We start from the raw sequence: 19,277 nt of genomic DNA on the forward strand, positions 1-19,277 counted from the left end.
TAGACTGATTTCAGTAAGGAAAGATCTTCAGCTGCAGGTGTGGGGATGATGGAGTATGTAATGACCCTATGCTCTGGTGTCAAGTATGGGGGGGGATGTGGCAGAACTAGTCGGGAGGTATTGTGAGTTGTTGGCTCAGGCTGTTGCAGTCCACATCAACAACAACTGCATGGTCCTTGGCAAATATTATAGACGTCTACAGAGATGTCAGAGGCTGTTGTGGTCTTCAGCATTGTTTCCAGGTCCAACCACAAGGGACCAGGGCAGACAGTGGTATGGCCAGTGCTGGTGTATGCACTCTTGGCTGAAGGCAGCAGCAGGTGTGTGTGTGTGGCAGCGGCCAACTGCAAACACATACATAGTGGTGGGGCCCAGGGAAGACAGCAAGGGCTGAGGACAGTTATGGGCACACAGACAGCTTGGGGAACCTGGCTCTCTGTGTGCGCCATTGTGGCTTCTGGGTTTTGCTACAGGCACACAGCTGTGGAAGCTGATAATGGGCCAGGGGTGTGCAGGTATACAGTTGGAGGGGCTAGCTACAAGTGAGCACAGTGGTGCTGGACAGTGACCGAAGACAGGGGCCTGCTCTGGCTCTGGAAACAGCTGTGGGGATCTGACTGCTGGAAGCACTCTTCTGTGACAGCCCAGTATCTCTCTGGGCATGCACATGGCAGTAGAAGCTAGTGATGGGTTGAGATGGAAGCATGCAGGTGTACAACTGGAGGGGTTAGCCCTGAGTGAACACATGGCAGTGAGTGTTAGCTATGGGGAACTAGGCTGGTGTTTGCACTTGCACAGCCAGAGTCTTGGGCTGGCTGCTGGTGTGGGTCTTGGCCTCCAGTGGTGGTGTATGTATGTGTGTGTGTGTGTGTGTGTGTGTGTGTGTGTGTAGTGGGGATTGGTAAGGGACTCAGGCAACGGGCATCAGCCAATGCAGATACTTGTGGGACAAAACCCAGTGAAATTTGCAGAGTGTTCTCAGTGGCTGTGCTGGCCATTGGTTTCTTCAGTGACGGAAGCTGCCGAGGTCTTCTGTGGAGCAGGTCACAGGAAACCATAGAGACTCAGACTCTGTGGCTGATATTGGTAGCACCTGTGTTTCTTCCTCGTTTCTAGCTATATTTATAGGTGTCAGCTTTACCTATCTCTACCTATTTATATGTGTCATATTTACCTGTATGTGCCTTCTTCCCCCCACCACGCCTGCCTCTCTGCGTACTTGTGATCTCTGTCAAATAAATAAATAAAATCATTAAAAATAAATAAATAAATAAAATTGTGACAGAGGTAACAGTGGATGTTCTTTGTAATCCTTTACCAAATCCAAGGCATAATTTTAAATCATGCTCTATGTTATGTTCAAATTAATCCTAAAGTGATATGGTATAATATTTTATTTATTTATTTATAGACTAATTATTTGAGAAAGAGTGTGATTTTAGGGGGGAGAAGCAGAGGGAGAGGGAGAAACAGACTTCCCTCTGAGTGGGGGCCCTGATGCAGGGCTCCATCCCAGGATCCCAAATCATGATCTGAGCCGAAGGCAGACACTTAACTAAGCCACCCAGGAGCCTCATATTTTATGCATTTTAAATATTCTCTCTTCCCTATAAAAAGTTCTAAATTTGATTTTTCTAAAGCTGACTTTTAATATACATTTGAATGTTTAAGGAGTATTGACCTTCCTAGAGCAAAGCTTTTGGTTTACTTGGTTTCTTTATATACTTATTTTATTTTTAAAAAGATTTTATTAATTTGAGAGAGGGAGAGAGAGAATGAATGAGGGGAGAAGGCAGAGGGAGAGAGAGAAAATCTCAAGCAGACTCCCCTCTGCCCAGGGAGCTCAACTCAGGGCTTGATCTCACGACCCATGAGATCATGTATACTTGTCTTATTTGGTTCCCTTGATATATGTTGCCCTTTTGTACTTTTCCTGTCTTTACTTATGATTTTGCCTGTTTCTTTCTAATAAAGTCTCCATTCTTTAAGTCCAACTGATTTCTGTCCTCTTCCTTTCTCTTCTCAGCACCTAAACATTTATTATATTTCTCTGTACCACTATTTTGACATGTAGAATAGAAAAAAATATAGTTGCTATATAGGAACTTTTGACTGCTTCCATGTTATTTAACATTATCTTTGTCCATTTCATGTTTGGTTTATCTAGCAGCAAACTTAGTGAAGTTTGTCTTCTCTTAAATACTTTCTGTGTCATAAGATTGAAGAATCTTGTGTTATTACCCTGAGAGTTCATTGATTAGTTTGGATTCTCATTATGTTGGTTTCCTTTCCTTTTTTTTAAAATAAAGATTTTATTTATTTATTTGCCAAGAAAGAGTGAGAGTACAAGCAAGGGGAGTGACAGGCAGAGGGAGAAGTAGTCTCCCCCCTGAGAAAGGAGTCCAATTCGGGACTCTGAGATCATGACCTGAGCTGAACGTGGATTCTTAACGGACAGAGCCACCCAGACATCCCTATTTTGGTTTCCTTTTAAGTAGTATTTTAGTTAACCTTTTGCGTTATCTGATTCAGGTGGAAAACTTATTGGGATTGTTAGCATCTTCCCATAGACCTTATTGACTTAGAGGCGGCAACTTTTCTTTTAGCATCTTAGAGTCCTCTTGTATGTAATGTTATGAGGAGGTCACACACACTGACCTCAATCCAGTTTTGTCACTTACTAGATGTATAGTTTTGATCAAATTATAGAACCTCTCTGAGACTCTATTTATTTGAAAATGGTGACAAGATCTTCTTTTTGAGTTATTTTGAGGATTAAGAGAATTGTAGCATAGTGACATAATGGGAATTTAGTAAAATGGTAACTATCATAAGCATTTGTTCCTTGAGTGTCTCCTTGTTATGCTCATCTATTTATCACATGTATCACAGTGAGTTATATCAGCATAGAGGTATAACTTTAGCCATTTGTAATACCTTTAAATTTTTTTATTTTTTTCATGATAGAAACTACATTTTCGCTGATGAGTCGATTGAATGTCATGTTGAAAATATTTGAAAAACAGTCAAATATGTTGGAGAGGTAAGCTTTTAAAATAACTCCTTTTCCTAATTTTGAAAATGAGTAGATATTCATTTTAGAAAAATTAGAAGCATAAATAAGAGCACTGTTAAAAAATTTAGTGTTCTTATGTCAATTTTTGTGATATGTGTAATTTTAAAATTATAATCAGGCAGAATATGAAATTGTATAGCCACAATGGAAAACAGTATTTAAGTTTCTCAAAAAATTAAAAATGTGGGATGTCTGGGTGGCTCAGTGGATTAAGCCGCTGCCTTCGGCTCAGGTCATGGTCCCAGGGTCCTGGGATCGAGTCCCGCATTGAGCTCCTTGCTCAGCGGGGAGCCTGCCTCTCTCTCCGCCTCTGCCTGCCTCTCTGCCTGCTTGTGTGCTTTCTCTCTCTCTCTTTCTCACAAATAAATAAATAAAATCTTTAAAAAAAAATTAAAAATGTTATTACCATATGATCCAGTAATTTCATTTCTGATTAGAAACCCTGCAAAACTGAAATCAGGATCTCAAAGATATTTATACACCCATGTTCACTGTAACCCTATTTACAGTAGCAAAGGGTGAAAGCAACCCAAGTGTCTGAAAACAGATAAATAGATAAAATGTGATATATATATACAATGGAATATTATTTAGTCTTATAAAGGAAGGAAATTCTGTCATATGGTACAACATGAAGGAACCTTAAGGCTATTATGCTAGGTAAAATACGCCAGTCACAAGAAGACAAAGTTATTTTGTTATAAGATTTCACTTATGTTAGGTACCTAGAATAGTCACTGTGGATGACTTTCAGGGGACTAAGGTTAAATTAGTTACAAAACTGGTATGTTGGGGCGCCTGGGTGGCTCAGTGGGTTAAAGCCTCTGCCTTCGGCTCAGGTCATGGTCCCAGGGTCCTGGGATTGAGCCCCACATCGGGCTCTCTGCTCGGCGGGGAGCCTGCTTCCTCCTCTCTCTCTCTGCCTGCCTCTCTGTCTACCTGTGATCTCTACCTGTCAAAAAAAAAAAAACAACAAACTTGTATGTTGACAAAGCACGTTTTGTAGAATGAAATCACAAACTTTTATTTGGACACTTACGATTCATTTATATTTGCTAATTGAAGCTTATTTTACCCTTGCTCCTGGATTAAAAACTAGAGTAAACCATGACTTTTTTGATCACTCTCAGATAACAATTCAATTTGACTTAGAAGCACTGTCCTAATTGAAAATTAAAATTTCCTGTCAAATATTAACAGTTAATATTTTAATTTTTATTCTAAGTTAAGACTTCTCCCCTTTTTCCTCCCACCCAGTTTACCAGCTGGAACCTGCTAGGGGTTATGTATGATTGGTTTTTCTCTTTCATTAACTCCTTTCTAACTAACTAGTTGTAGTTTCTGTTCTCCACGTGTTTGGGAAGAGAGGGAATAAAGATAAGTTATACAGGAAAAGTCTTACTTGACCTTAAAATGCCTCTCTCTAGGCTTGAGATCAGGGCAAGGATATCCTCCTCTCCCTTAAGGGTCCGTATATGGCTCAAGGCACCTGGTAGCTTTCTGCAGAGAAATACTCTTTCTCAGTCTTCTTTCCTGATCCTTTTATATTGTCCATATCAGTGAAAGGTTTTAGTGCTCTTTCTTGGTTGTGTTCTTTTTTTTAAGTGCCTCACCCATTACTTTGGCATGTGATACTGGGAACTTAGAGCCTCCTCCATTGATGCCTCCTTATACAACTTGTTACAATTACATCCTTGAAAATTCTGTTAAAGATAGGGTGTGGCAAAAGTCTTGGTATAATTTTAAGCCTTAATGACTTCAGAAGTAGGAGAGAGGGAAGATGGCCAAAAATTAGGGTACCAGTGTTTTATCTGGTACCTTGAATTAGCTAGATAACTATCAAATCATTCTGAACACATGTGAATTCAACATGAGATGTAAGAAAAGAATTGCTGTGATTCTACAAATAGAAAAGTGATTACTTTTTGCAAGGTAGGAGGTGTGGAGATGTGAATCTGAGGGGATATATTAGAAGATAAATCATGGGGAGAAGGAACCTCTGTCACTGGGCTACCGGAAAGTGATATAGCAGTGAAGCACAAAACTGGAATTTTTAGAAGTCTGCTTCTGTGAGGAATGACCCTGCCTGAAAGGTGGTCAGATGGTAAAGCTGGGTGGGATCCTAGGTGGTACAGTGTGGTCTCTGGATCCCCAGCATCACAGAAAGAAAGGGGGAGCTTAAATGTGGCAGAGTTCCCTAACATTGGAGCAGGGAAGCTGGCTAATGAGCTGCTGAGTGACTTCTCAACTAGGAGTTGCCATAAACTGCAAACCACAGCACAGTCAGTGACTGCTGTCAGAGCAGGGGCCCAACAAGTGACAACCACTGTGAAATCCAGCTCCTTCCCCTGAGAGAAGCAGTGGGAGTGCATGCACAATTGGGCAAATGCTCCTTGAGCAGGTTCCAGTGAACAGCAGAGTGGAAGTGAGACATATCACCCTCCTCTGGGAGGATTGGTGTGGGTGTGCACCACAGGAGTCTGGGGAGTTTGGCCTACAGGAAAGGGATTGACTGCCTTTCTGTGAGGGTACACTGAAGAGTGGGGGCCGGGATCTTTCAGCTCCAGGACTGGACATTGGGGTGCTGCCATTTTTTACTTTTTTTCTATTCTCTAAAATGGTAGAAAAAGCCTTCAGGGAACAAAAACCACATAGAACAACCCAAAGCAGCTTATGCTGAGCCTGGCACCCTGGCGAGGGGTGGTTCAGCTCCACTCAGGCAAAGACACCTGAGAATCAGTAAATCAGGCCCCTTCCACAGAAGACCAGAAGGATCATCAGGCAAATACCAAGTTTATAGCTCACACTCAGAACTGAAAAATTCCTGACTAAGGGCAATAGTATATAGAATTGTAGGCTTTTTTACATGAGTCTTTAGTCTTTCAGTTTAAAATTTTTTTTTTCTTTTCCTTTTCAACTAGTTTCTTATTTTATCAACTTTTTGTTTTTAAGTTTTTTTTAAATTTTCATTTTTACATTTACATTTTGGCTTCTGTTCACTGTATCCAATTTTATTTTTGTATGTATACAAATTTTACTTTCTTTACAATTTTGGGATTTAGTGTCCTCTAACAAACGGACCAAAATACACCCAGGATCAAGTGGATCACCCTGTTTTGTCCACCTGTGAGATTATAGTCTCTCTTTCCCCCCACTTTTTTTTTTCTTTTTTGGTTTCTGACCTCTTGGATTTGTCTAGTGTGTACTTCTCTTGGGTCATGCTTGATATTTTTGATTTTGTTCTCTCATTCATCTATTCTACTCTTGGCAAAATGACTAAAATGAGGAATTCACAATGAAAGAAAGAACTAGAGGTAATACTGTGCTACAGATCTAACTGATATGGGTATAAGTAAAATGTTGGGGCCGGAATTCAGGATAATGATTATACAGTTACTAGCTGTGCTTGAAAAAAGCATAGAAGACATTAGAGAATCTCTTAGTGCAGAAATAAAATCTAACTGGGCTAAAATTAAAATGGTTTAACTGATATGCAGTCTAAAATGGATGCTCTAACAGCTAGTGTAAATGAGGCAGAACAGAGAGTCAGTGACATGGAAGACAAGTTGATGGAAAGGAAGGAAGCTGAAGAAAAGAGAGAAACACAACTAATAGACCATGAAAGGAGGTTTTGAGAAATCAGTGATACTATAAAGCAAAATAATACTAGTATTATCAGAGTCCCAGAGGAAGAAGAAAGAGAGGGATAGAAAGTATATTTGAACAAATCATAGCTGAGAACTTAACCTAATTTGGGGAAGGAAACAGGTATTCAAGTCCAGAAGGTAGAGAGAACTCTGCCTCAAAATCAATAAAAATAGATTGATACCCCTACATATATATTGAAGCTTGCAAATTTCAGAGATAAAGAGAAAATCCTAAAAGCAGCTTGAGACAAGAGCTCCTTTACCTACAGAGTAGGAACATTAGGTTGGCAGCATACCTATCAACAGAGACCTGGCAGGCCAGAAGGGGCTGACATGATATATTCAGGGTACTAAATGAGAAGAACATACAGCCAAGGATACTTTATCCAGAAAGTGTGTCATTCAGAATGGATAAAGAGATAAAGAGATAAAGAGCTTACAGGACAAACAGAAACTAAAGCAATTTGTGATCATTAAATCAGGGCCCTGTAAGTGAAGAGAGCACCCGAGAGTAACAGTTAACAGAAAGAAACAAAGATAATCTATAGAAATAGGTACTTTACATGTAATACAATAGCACTAAATGTATATCTTTCAATAGTTACTCTGAATGTAAATAGGATAAATGCTTCAATCACAAGACACAGGGTGTAAGATTTGATAAAAAAGCAGGACCTATCCATATATTGTCTATAATGGACTCACTGTCTGTAATGGACTAACTAAAGACACCTCCAGATTGAAAGTGGGGAGGCTGAAAAATCATTTATCAGGCTAATGGACATCAAAAGGAAGCTGGGTGGCAATCCTTATATCAGACAAATTAGATTATAAACCAAAGACTGTAATAAAGGTTGACACTATGATATAGTGTCATAATTAAAGGCTCTATCCTACAAGAATCTAATAATTATAAATATTTATGCTCTTTAACTTGGGAGCAGCCAATTATACAAATCAATAATAAAATTAAACACATTGATAATACAATAATACTAGAGGACTTCACTGCTCACAGCAATGGACAAATCATCTAAGCAGAAGATCAACAAGGAAACCAGGGCTTTGAATGACACCCTGGACCAGATGGACTTCACAGAGCATATACAGAGCATTCCATCCTAAAGCAACAGAATACACATTCTTCTTGAGTGCACATGGAACATTCTCCAGTATAGATCACATACTGGATCACAAATCAGGTCTCAACTGGTACCAAAAGATTGAGATTTTTCCCTGCATATTTTCAGACCACAGTGCTTTGAAACTTGAACTCAATCACAAGAGGAAATTTGGAAGGAATGCAAACATTTGGAGGCTAAGGAGCATCCTACTAATGAATGAATGGGTCAACAAGGAAATTAAAGAAGGATTAAAATTCATGGAAAGAAATGAAATGAAAACACAGCTGTTTAAAACTGTTGGGATAGAGCCAAAGTAGTTCTCTAAGAGGGAAGTACTACATTGCAATACAAGCCTTTCTCAAAAAATTGGAAAACACCTAAGTATGCAAGCTAAACTTAAAGGAGCTGGAGAAAGAACAGCAAATAAAGCTTAAATCAAGCAGAGAGAAATAATAAAAATTAGAACAGAAGTCAGTAAAATAGAAACCAAAAGAACAGAACAAATTAATGAAACTAGAAGCTGGTTCTTTGAAAGAATTAGAAGATTGATAAACCCCTAGCTATACTTACCGAAAAGAAAAGAGAAAGGACCCAAATTAATAAAATCATGAATGAAAGAGGAAAGATAATGATCAACACCAAAACTGAAACAGGAGGAAATGGAAAACCTGAACAGACCCATAATCAGCAGAGATTGAAGTAGTAATCAAAAACCTCCCAACAAAACAAGAGTCCAGAACCGGATGGCTTTCCAGGGGAATTCTACCAAATATTTAAAGAATACATACCTATTCTTCTGAAACTGTTTCAAGAAATAGAAATGGAGGGAAAACTTCTAAACTCATTTTATGAGGCCAGCATTACCTTAATCCCAAAACCAAAGACCCCGCCAAAAAGGAGAATTATAGACCAATATCCCTGATGAACATGGATGTAAAAATTCTCAATAGGATCCAACTGTACATTAAAAGGATTATTCAGCACAACCAAGTGGGATTTATTCCTGGGCTACAAGGGTGTTCAAAATTTACACATCAACAGAATATATCACATTAATAGAAGAAAGGACAAGAACCATGTGATCCTCTAAACAGATGCAGAAAAAGCATTAGACAAAATACAGCATTTTTTCTTGAATTCTCCACAGTGTAGGGATAGAGAGAACATACCTGAACATCATAAAAGCTATCTATGAAAACTCCACAGCAAATATCATCCTCTATAGGGAAGAACTGAGAGCTTTTCCCTTGAAGTCAGGAACTTGACAGGGAATCACACTCTCACCTCTTTTGTTCAACAAAGTACTAGAAGTCCTAGCCTCAGCATTCAGAAAAAAACAAAAACAAAAACCCATTCAAATTGGCAAAGAGGTTAAACTCTCACTCTACAGATGACATGGTTCTTTATGTGGAAAATCCAAAAGACTCCACCCCAAAGTTGCTAGAACTCATACAGCAATTCAGTAACATGGCAGGATATAAAATTAATGCAGAGAGATCAGTTGCATTTCTATACATTAACAATGAGACAGAAGAAAAAGAAATTAAGGAATCTACCCCACTTACAGTTGTACCAATAACCACCAGATACCTAGGAATAAACCTAACCAAAGAGGTAAACAATCTGTACTCTAAAAACTACAGAACACTTATGAAAGAAATTGAGGAAGGCACAAAGAGATGGAAAAACATTCCATGCTCATGGATTGGAAGAACAAATTTTGTTAAAATGTCTACACTACATAGAGCAATCTACACATTCAATGCAATCCCTATCAAAATACCATCAGCATTTTTCATAGAGCTGGAAAAGCAATCCTAAAATTTGTATGGAACCAAACCAAAACAAAACCCAAAACCCCAAATAGCTAGAGGAATATCGAAAAGGAAAACCAAAGTTGTGGCATCACAATTTAATTATTTAAATTAATAATTTAATTTATTAAGACTTCAAGCTATGGGGCACCTGGGTGGCTCAGTCTTTAAGCGTCTGCCTTCCGCTCAGGTCACGATCCCAGGGTTCTGGGGTCTAGTGCCACATCGGGCTCCCTGCTCCACTGGAAGCCTGCTTCTCCCTCTCCCACTCCCCCTTTTTGTGTTCCCTCCCTCACTATGTCTTTCTCTGTCAAATAAGTAAAATCTAAAAAAAAAAAAAAAAAGACTTCAAGCTATATTACAAAGTTGTGATCATCAAGTCATGATGATACTGGCACAAAAACAGACACATAGATGAGTGAAATGGAATAGAGAAGCAAGAAATGGACTCTCAACTCTATGGTCAACTAATCTTTGACAAAGTAGGAAAGAATATCCAATGGAAAAGGACAGTTTCTTTAATAAATGGTGCTGGGAAAGATGGACAGCCACATGTAGAAGAAAGAAACTGGATCATTTTCTTATATCATACACAAAGATAAAGTAGATGAAAGACCTAAATGGGAGAAAGGAATCCGTAAAATCCTAGAGGAGAACACAGGCAGCAACCTCTTTGACCTTGGCTGCAGCAACTTCTTGCAAGACATGTCTCCAAAGGCAAGGGAAACTAAAGCAAAAATGGAGTGTTGGAACTTCATCAAGATAAAAACTTCTGCACAGCAAAGGAAACAGTCAACAAAACTAAAGGTTAACCTACAGAATGGGAGAAGATATTCACAAATGACATATCAGATAAAGGGCTAGTGTTCAAGATCTATAAAGAACCTATCAAACTCAACACTCATAAAACAAATAATCCAGTCAAGAAATTGGCAGAAGACATGAACAGACGTCTTCAAAGACGACATCCAAATGGCCAACAGTCACATGAAAAAATGCTGCATATCACTTGGCATCAGGGAAATACAAATCAAAACCACAACGAGATACCAGCTCATACCAGTCAGAATGGCTAAAATTAACAAGACAGGAAACAACAAATATTGGTGAGGATGCAGAGAAAGGGGAACTCTCTCACACCATTGGTGTGAATGCAAACTGGTACAGCTACTCTGGAAAATGGTATGGAGGTTCCTCAAGAAGTTAAAAATAGAGGTACCCTATGACCCAGAAATTGCACTATTAGTTATTTACCCCAAAGATACAAATGCATTGATCTAAAGGGGTACCTGTACCCCAGTGTTTATAGCAGAAATGTCCACAATAACCAAACTGTGGAAAGAGCCAAGATGTCCATTGACAGATAAATGGATAAAGTAGATGTGGTTTATATATACAAGGGAATATTACTCAGCCATCAGAAAAGATGCATACCTACCATTTACATCAGCATGGATGGAACTGGAAGGTATAATGTTGAGAGAAATAAGTCAATCAGAGAAAGACAATATGGTTTCACTCATATGTGGAATGTAAGAAACAGTGCAGAGGATCGTAAGGGAAGAGAGGGAATACTGAATGGGAAATCATCAGAGAGGTAGAAAAACCTTGAGAATCTCTTAAGTATGCAACCAATGGATTATTAGACACTACATCTAAAACTAATGATATACTATATGTTGTCTGCTTGAATTTAAATAAATAACTTCAGAACTGTAATGATGGAACTGTTCAAAAAGTTCAAAATTTGATTAGTTACATTTCTTTGCAGTTATTTAAAATTTTACATAATAAAAACTTTTTTTCAGTTAAATTTTTTGTTTAGGTCATCATTTTCCATGTTCAGTTAGAAGGACTGCAACAAAATTTATTGCTTGAAATGCACAGAACTGGGGCACTTGGGTGGCTCAGTGGGTTAAAGCCTCTGCCTTCGGCTCAGGTCATGATCCCAGGGTCCTGGGATTGAGCCCCACATCGGGCTCTCTGCTCTGTGGGGAGCCTGCTTCCTCCTCTCTCTCTCTCTGCCTACCTGTCTGCCTACTTGTGATCTCTGTCTGTCAAATAAATAAATAAAATCTTAAAAAAAATGAGATGCACAGAACTAAGTATGTTAAGGAAATGGAAAGAAACTAAAGGTTTAATTTTTTGTAAGTCTCTAGCATTTATACTTCGGAAGGCACTGAAGCTTAAAACTATACTAAAATGTTTAGAACGTCTTCTCTTTATTGAACTTCTACCTTGTGACTGAGTGCATGGGCTCAACTCAAATTTTTCTGACAAAAGACAGATTTTATTATAAATATTCTGGGTATCTCACTAAACCTAACAACAGCAGTATAGCTTAATCTCAGGAACAGTTATAAACCAGAATTGAACACTCTCAAGATTTCTTCTCTTGTTTTCTTCTCTGCACTTGAGCTTCATTTTCTTCTGTTGCAGATCTCTTCTTTCTTTCTATTCTCTTTTTTGTTTATTTATTTACTTATTTATTTTTGCCAAAGGTGGAAAGCCATGACTGCTGACTTTGCCAAGGCTGAATCTTTTAGTTTTAGTCACTTTGAAGGATAATATTTGAATTTCCCATACCTAAAAGTCCTATTAGAAAATCATTCGTGCAACTAGAGAGATAAGTGATAAGTGCCTATTTCTGGACTGATCAATCAACTGTAGTTAAAGACATAGAGTCAAATGTACTTTTTCAGAAATTATATTATTTCAGAGGGATACGGAAGGGTGGTTTCCAGAAGAAGGAGGGGGGTCTATTTCTGAGGTGCTCAGTGGTGAGCATATATAGCAGGATGAAAGCCCTATTAACACAGGATAACATATAGAAAAAGGGATTGTATTTCATTATCATGCATGAATTATACATAGCATGATAGGGCTCTTGTGCTGGTTTTTTTTGGAAGTTAATAGACCTATTTTTCTGGGTCTGTTCAGTGCGTTGTCTAGCTGTTGGTCTGGGGGTATTGGGAAATGGATAAGCAAGCATAGACCCAGGGGACTTTGAAAATTTCTTTCTTCAATTATGGGACAGATTGGGATTCTAATTAAATTGGATTATAGGATGGTTTGTGAAGGCAAAATACTTCTATTAATGAACAGAGTGCTGAGAGCTAATGTCTAGTCTTGGGGATGTCAACATTGCCCACCAACAGGATCATGTGTGGTCCTGTTGGTTTCTTAATAAGCCTATTAAGAAATCCATCATGATGTTTTCTTCTAAGAAGGCATAGGGGTCAGAAGTTAGGATAGTAGACTGTCTTGCCTTTAGAGCTGTCTTCAGCCTAGGTACATGAATCACAGGTAGTTATAGTTATTTTGAAGGCGGAAGAGTCATAACTTCCATGTGGCAAATTCGAAGTCTAAAATTTTAGTGGCTGGGTGGGACGCGGACAAAGTGAAAGTATCCATTTGGCCAAAACATAATGGAAGTTTCTTATGGATTCAAAAAAACTAAATTTAATGTTGATTTCAAACCTAAGTGTAGGAACACAAAATTGTACATGTAGGGAAGGCATTTGACTATCAAAATTAAAAACTTCTTGTTCAAAAGTGAATGAAAGTTAAATGATAAGCAGTGGATTGTAAGAAAATATTTGTGCTTATGCAGTAGGATGGAATGATGATAGTAATATATAATTCCTGAAAATATAAACAACCTTCAAAAAATAGAGACAAAAAAAAAGTGAGCAATAAATGTTTTAGGAGATGCTCAGTCTGACTTGTGATCAGGGAAATACAAAGCAAAACATTAGTGATATTTTGTGGGGTTTTTTTGCCATCGGTTTAACAAAAAGTAAAAATTTTCTAATATCAAATCCTGATGGAGCTAATCCTGACAGAGCTGTAGGACAATGAATACTTTTGAAATGCTAGTGCAAAAGGAATTGCCCATTTTAAAGGACAGTTTAGCACAATTTGTTTAACAATAGCAACAAATAGGTATACTTATGTAGCATACATAAGTATGCCTTTTTTCTACCTTAGAGAAAGGAATATATTCAAGGAGGCCTATAAAAAGGAATTTATCACATAACTCTGATCATAGCAAAAAAAGAAAGAATTCCAATTTTTATTAGGAGCATGGCTCAATCTATGGTAAAAGGATTATATGGGAATACTATAAACAACTGTATGACAACAAATTAGATAACTTAGATGATATGGACAAATTTCTAGAAAGACACAAACTAAATTGATTCAAGAAGAACTAGAAAATCTGGATGGAAATTTAACAAGTAAAAAGACTTGATTAGTACCTAATTTAGCTTCCACCAAGAAATGCTCAGGCTAGAGGACTTCATTATATTCTATAAAATATTTACAGAGGAAATAATACCATACCCTCACAAGTTTTCCAAAATGTAGAAGAGGAGTTAACACTTCTCAGTTCATTCCATGAGGCTAGTATTACTCTAATATCAAAATCAGACAAAAATATCACGAGAAAAGAAAATTATAGACTAATATGTTATGAATACAAATGCCAAAATCCAGCAAAATCCGGCAAAATATTAGCAAATTGATTCTAGCCATATATAAACTGGGTTATACACAAGCGAGAGAAATTATCCTAGGAATGCAAGGTTGGTTTAAAATGCAAATATCAATTAATGTAAAACACAGTACTGATTGAATGAAGGACAAAAAAAAAATCACATGATCAGCTTACTAAACAAAGTAAAAGCATTTGACAAAATCCTAGCATTTCATGGTAAAAATACTTCACAACCTAGGAACGGAAGGGAACTTCCTTACTCTGATAAAAGCTATCTATGAAAACTATGCTTAATGGTGAAAGACTTAATACATTCTAAGATCAGGAAGAAAACAGGACATTCTTACCACATCTATTCACCATTGTAGTACAGGTTCTAGCCAGGGCAACTAGAGAAGAAAAGGAATGAAAGGTGTTCATATTGGAAAGTTAGAAGTAAAACTATACCCCTTTTTGTAGTTGTAATGATCTTGTATATAGAAAATCTTAAGGGATCCACTAAAATCTATATGAAGAAATAAGTGAATTCACATTTTGCAGCATACAAGATTTATAAATAAAAATCAATTATGTTTCTATACACTAACTGTCACAGGTTAAATTGTGTCCCCCAAAGAGTTATGTTGAAGCTCTAACTCCTAGTATCTCATAATGAAGTTACTTTCAAATAGGGTCATTATAGATATAATTAATTAAGAGGAGGTTATAGTGAGATAAGACTGGCCCTTATTCCAAAATGACTGGTATCCTTATAATAATTGGAGAAGACAGTACCCAAAGAGGAAAGAGGTTATGGAGGCAGAGGTTGGATTTATGCTACTATAATCCAAAGAGTACCAGGGATTACTAGAAACTAGAAGAGGAAAACAGGGATTCTCCTTTAGAAGTTTCAGAGGGAGCATAATCCTAACAACTTAATTTTAGATTTATGGTCTCTAGAACTGTAAGAGCATAAATTTTTGTTGTTTTAAGTTACCCAGATTGTGATACTTTGTAACAGCAGTCTTAGGAAACTAATATACGGTGACCAACATTCCACAAATGAAAGAAAACAACTCCATTTAAAATAGCATTGCAGACAATAAGAAAGAATTTAATAAAAGAAGTGTAATACTTCTTTTGCAATGAAAACTGCAAAATATTTAAAGAACTTAAAGAAGACCTAATTAAATGGATAGACATTCCATTTTCATGGACTGTTAGATTTAATAATCTTAAAATGGCAGTGCTCTGCAAATTGATCTACAGATTCAATGCAATCTATATCAAAATCTCTGCTTTCTTTTTGGTGAACTGACAAGGGGATCCTAAAATTCATGTAGAAATGCAAGGAATCCAGAATAGCCAAAGAAATCTCAAGAAGAACAAAGTTGGAGGACTCAAGTTTAATTAATTTCATTATTATTTTAATTATTTTTTACATTTAACTAATGTTAAAACTTAATTCAAGGTTGTAGTAATCAAGACAATGTAGTACTGGCATAAGGTTAGACCTATATACATCAGTGGGATAAAATTGAATGTCCAGAAATAAACCCTTACATTCATGGTCAATTGATTTTTTAAAAAAGATTATATTTATTTATTTGATAGACAGAGATCACAAGTAGAGAGGCAGAGAGAGCGAGAGGAGGAAGCAGGTTCCCTGCTGAGCAGAGAGCCCGATGTAGGGCTCGATCCCAGGACCCTGGGATCATGACCTGAGCTGAAGGCAGAGGCTTTAACCCACTGAGTCACCCAGGCACCACTGGTCACCCAGCCACCCAGGTCAATTGATTTTTAACAGGGAGGCCAACACAATTCAGTGGAGAAAAGAATAATTTTTTTTTAATTTTTATTTTTTATTCAAGTATAATTAAAATAGTCTCATATTAGTTTCAGAGGTGTACAATATGATTCAACAATTCTATACATTACTTGGTGTATTTCTTAATCCCTTTATCTGTTTCATCATCTACCCACCCACCTTGCCTCTGGTTACCACCAATTTGTTCTCTATATTTAGGAATTTGTTTCTTGGTTCGTCTCTCTTTTTTCCTCTGTTCATTTGTTTTCTTAAATTCCACATATGGATGAAATCATATGATATCTTGTGTTTCTCTGACATATTTCAGTTAGCATTGTTCCCTCTGGAGCCATGTTGTTGCAAATGGCAACATTTCATTCTTCATATGGTTGAATAATATTCCATTGAATGTGTATCTATCTACCTACCTATATCTGTATCATTTGTATCTATACATCTTCTTTATCAGTTCATCTATTGATGGGCACTTTGGTTGCTTCCATAGTTTGGCTATTGTAAATAGTGCTGCAATAAAAATAGGGGTATATCTTTCCTTTAGTGTTTTTGTATTCTTTGGTTAAATTCTCAGTAGTGTGATAACTGGATTTGTAAGGTAGGTAGTTCTATGTTTAATTTTTTGAAGAACCTCCATACTGTTTTCCACAGTGGCTGTGCCACTTTGCATTCCCACCAAAAGTACACAAGGGTTTCTTTTTTTCCATCCTCCCAAGCACTTGGTATTTCTTGTGTTTTTTTATTTTTTATTTTTTTTTATTTTAGCCATTATAGGAGGTTGGAGGTGATATCTTACTGTGCTTTTGATTTGCATTTCCCCAACGATTAGTGTTATTGAGTATTTTTTCATTTGTCTATTTGCCATGTGTATGGTCTTTGGAAAAATGTTTATTCATTTCTTTTGCCCATTTAAAAATCAGACTTTGTTTTTTTTTTTTTTTAAAGATTTTATTTATTTATTTGACAGACAGAGATCACAAGTAGATGGAGAGGCAGGCAGAGAGAGAGAGAGAGAGAGAGAGGGAAGCAGGCTCCCTGCTGAGCAGAGAGCCTGATGCGGGACTCGATCCCAGGACCCTGAGATCATGACCTGAGCCGAAGGCAGCGGCTTAATCCACTGAGCCACCCAGGCGCCCAGACTTTGTTTTTTGTTGTTGTTGACTTCTGTAAATTCTTTATATATTTTGGGTATTAACCTTTTATCAGATATATCATCTGTAGAAAGAATAGTCTTTTTAATAACTGATACTTGGATACTTGGACTGGGATATCCATATGTGAAAGAATGAAGTTATATCCTTTCTTTATGCCATCCACTAGAACTAACTCAAAAATTACCAGAGACCTAAATTTAAGAGCTAAAATTATAAGCCTTTTAGAAGAAACGTAGGAATAAATCTTTGTGGCCTTGAGCAGGGTAATGGCTTCTTAAATAGGACACCAAAAGCACAACCAACAAAATTAAAAATAGATAAGTTGACTTTCATAAAATTAAAAACTTTTGTACTACATATGATACATCAAGAGTGTGAAAAGATAACTGATTGCAAAAACTATTTACAAATCATATATTTGATAAGGGACTTGTATCCAGAATATATAAACTCTTATACCTTAATAATAAGAAGATAAATAACCCAAATTAAAAATGGGCAAATAATCCTAATATACAGTTTCTGAAGCAAGATATACCAATGGTCAATAAGCACATGAAATGATGTTTAACATCATTGTCATTAGGCACTTTCAAACCAACACTGCAGTGATATACTACTTCACACTCCTTAGGATGGCTATAAGGAAAAAGATGACAGTAACAATTGTTGGCAAGGATGTGGAGGAGTTGGGACCCTTGTACATTGCTGGTGGAATTGAAGTGGTCTGTCTGTTATGGAAACCAGTTTGTCAGTTCTTCAAAATGTTAAATACAAAGTCAGTATATGACCCAGAATTTCTATTCCTACGTTTAATACCTGAGTGATTGAAAACATATATATGCAAAAACTTGTACATGGATATTCATAGTAGCATTATTCATAATAGCCCCAAAGTGGAAACAATTTAAGTACCCATAAACAGGTGAAAGAATAAATAAAATATATACACCTATACAGTGGAATAATATTTGGCAGTAAAAAGGAATACAGCACTGATATATGCTACAACATGGATGAACCTTGAAAACATTATACTAAATGTAAGAAACCAGTTTCAAAAGACCATATACTATATATTTTTATTTAAATGAAAAGATCCAGATAGATCTCTAGAGACAGAAAGTAGATAGTGTCTACCAGTGTTGAGGCAGTGCTGGGAAGAATGAGGAGTGACTGTTAATGGGTACAGAGTTTCTTTTTGAGGTCATTAAATGTTCTAAAATTAGTTAAAATAGATGCTCAACTTGGTGAATCTATTAAAACCCATTGAGCTGTACACTTTAAATAAATGAATTTGATGGTATGTTAATTGTATCTTTAAAAATCTTAAAAAATTTGAATTATAATAAATAACTCATTTGTCAAAAAAATCTATAGTTTACCCACACTTAGAACAGTGTTCAGCAAACTGCAGCCCATGAGTCAAATCTAGCTAGACCCATTCATTTATCTATCATCTATAGCTGTTTTTGCTGAGCTGGGGTAGTTGACTGATCATCTGGCCTACAAAGTCTAAAATATTTCCTATCTGGCTCTTAATAGAAAAACTTTGCCAAATCCTGCTATGGAACAAGAAGTGGTATTTAAAAGGAGTGAAATATGTCTGTATTACTAATATAAGTAGATATTAGACATTGTATTAAGTGAAAATAAGTTTAGGACAATGTATACATTGATGTCATTTATGTGCAAAAAGAAAACAAAACAGTCACCTGATCCACTAACAAAAATTATATAATTAACTAGGTACATGTAGCATTTTATGAATACATCAAACAAGTTCTGAAAAGATACACAAAAATCTGATAATCTCTAGAGATAGGATTGGACTTTTTGGAATGGTAGTCAAACTGTACTTTAACCTTTATTATATTACCTTATATATATATAATATATAAGTATGTTACACATATATATTATATATATAATATATAAGTATGTTACATAAGTAAAAATATAAATGTAAAAGGATAATACATTATAGATATTTTTGGTTTGTTTTTCAGAGCTGTGAGTGATCAATGTTTGTTAGAAGCTGTAAGTATAGCACTCTGTTTGAAATTATACTTTGCCCTTGATAATGTTAGACTCTAGAAATTATCAGGATGCATAATCTTAAAGATTCAGTACTTCCTCAGTTTATTTAAGAAATTTCTA

The 19,277-nt window shown here is 36.6% G+C and overlaps 1 protein-coding gene across 1 annotated transcript in view; it reads left to right on the top strand.

Annotated features, from left to right (window-relative positions):
- Nucleotides 1-19,277, top strand: part of LOC116855275 (coiled-coil domain-containing protein 7-like) — a 136,462-nt gene that overhangs the window by 69,688 nt on the left and 47,497 nt on the right. The window contains exons 11-12 of the mRNA XM_032837881.1: nt 2,968-3,043; nt 19,127-19,157. Coding sequence (XP_032693772.1) covers nt 2,968-3,043; nt 19,127-19,157 — 107 coding nt within the window. The remainder of the gene's footprint in view (nt 1-2,967; nt 3,044-19,126; nt 19,158-19,277) is intronic.

The sequence above is a fragment of the Lontra canadensis genome, unplaced genomic scaffold, assembly GCF_010015895.1.
Source record: "Lontra canadensis isolate GAN:19392208 unplaced genomic scaffold, GSC_riverotter_1.0 scaffold100, whole genome shotgun sequence".
NCBI lineage: Eukaryota > Metazoa > Chordata > Mammalia > Carnivora > Mustelidae > Lontra > Lontra canadensis.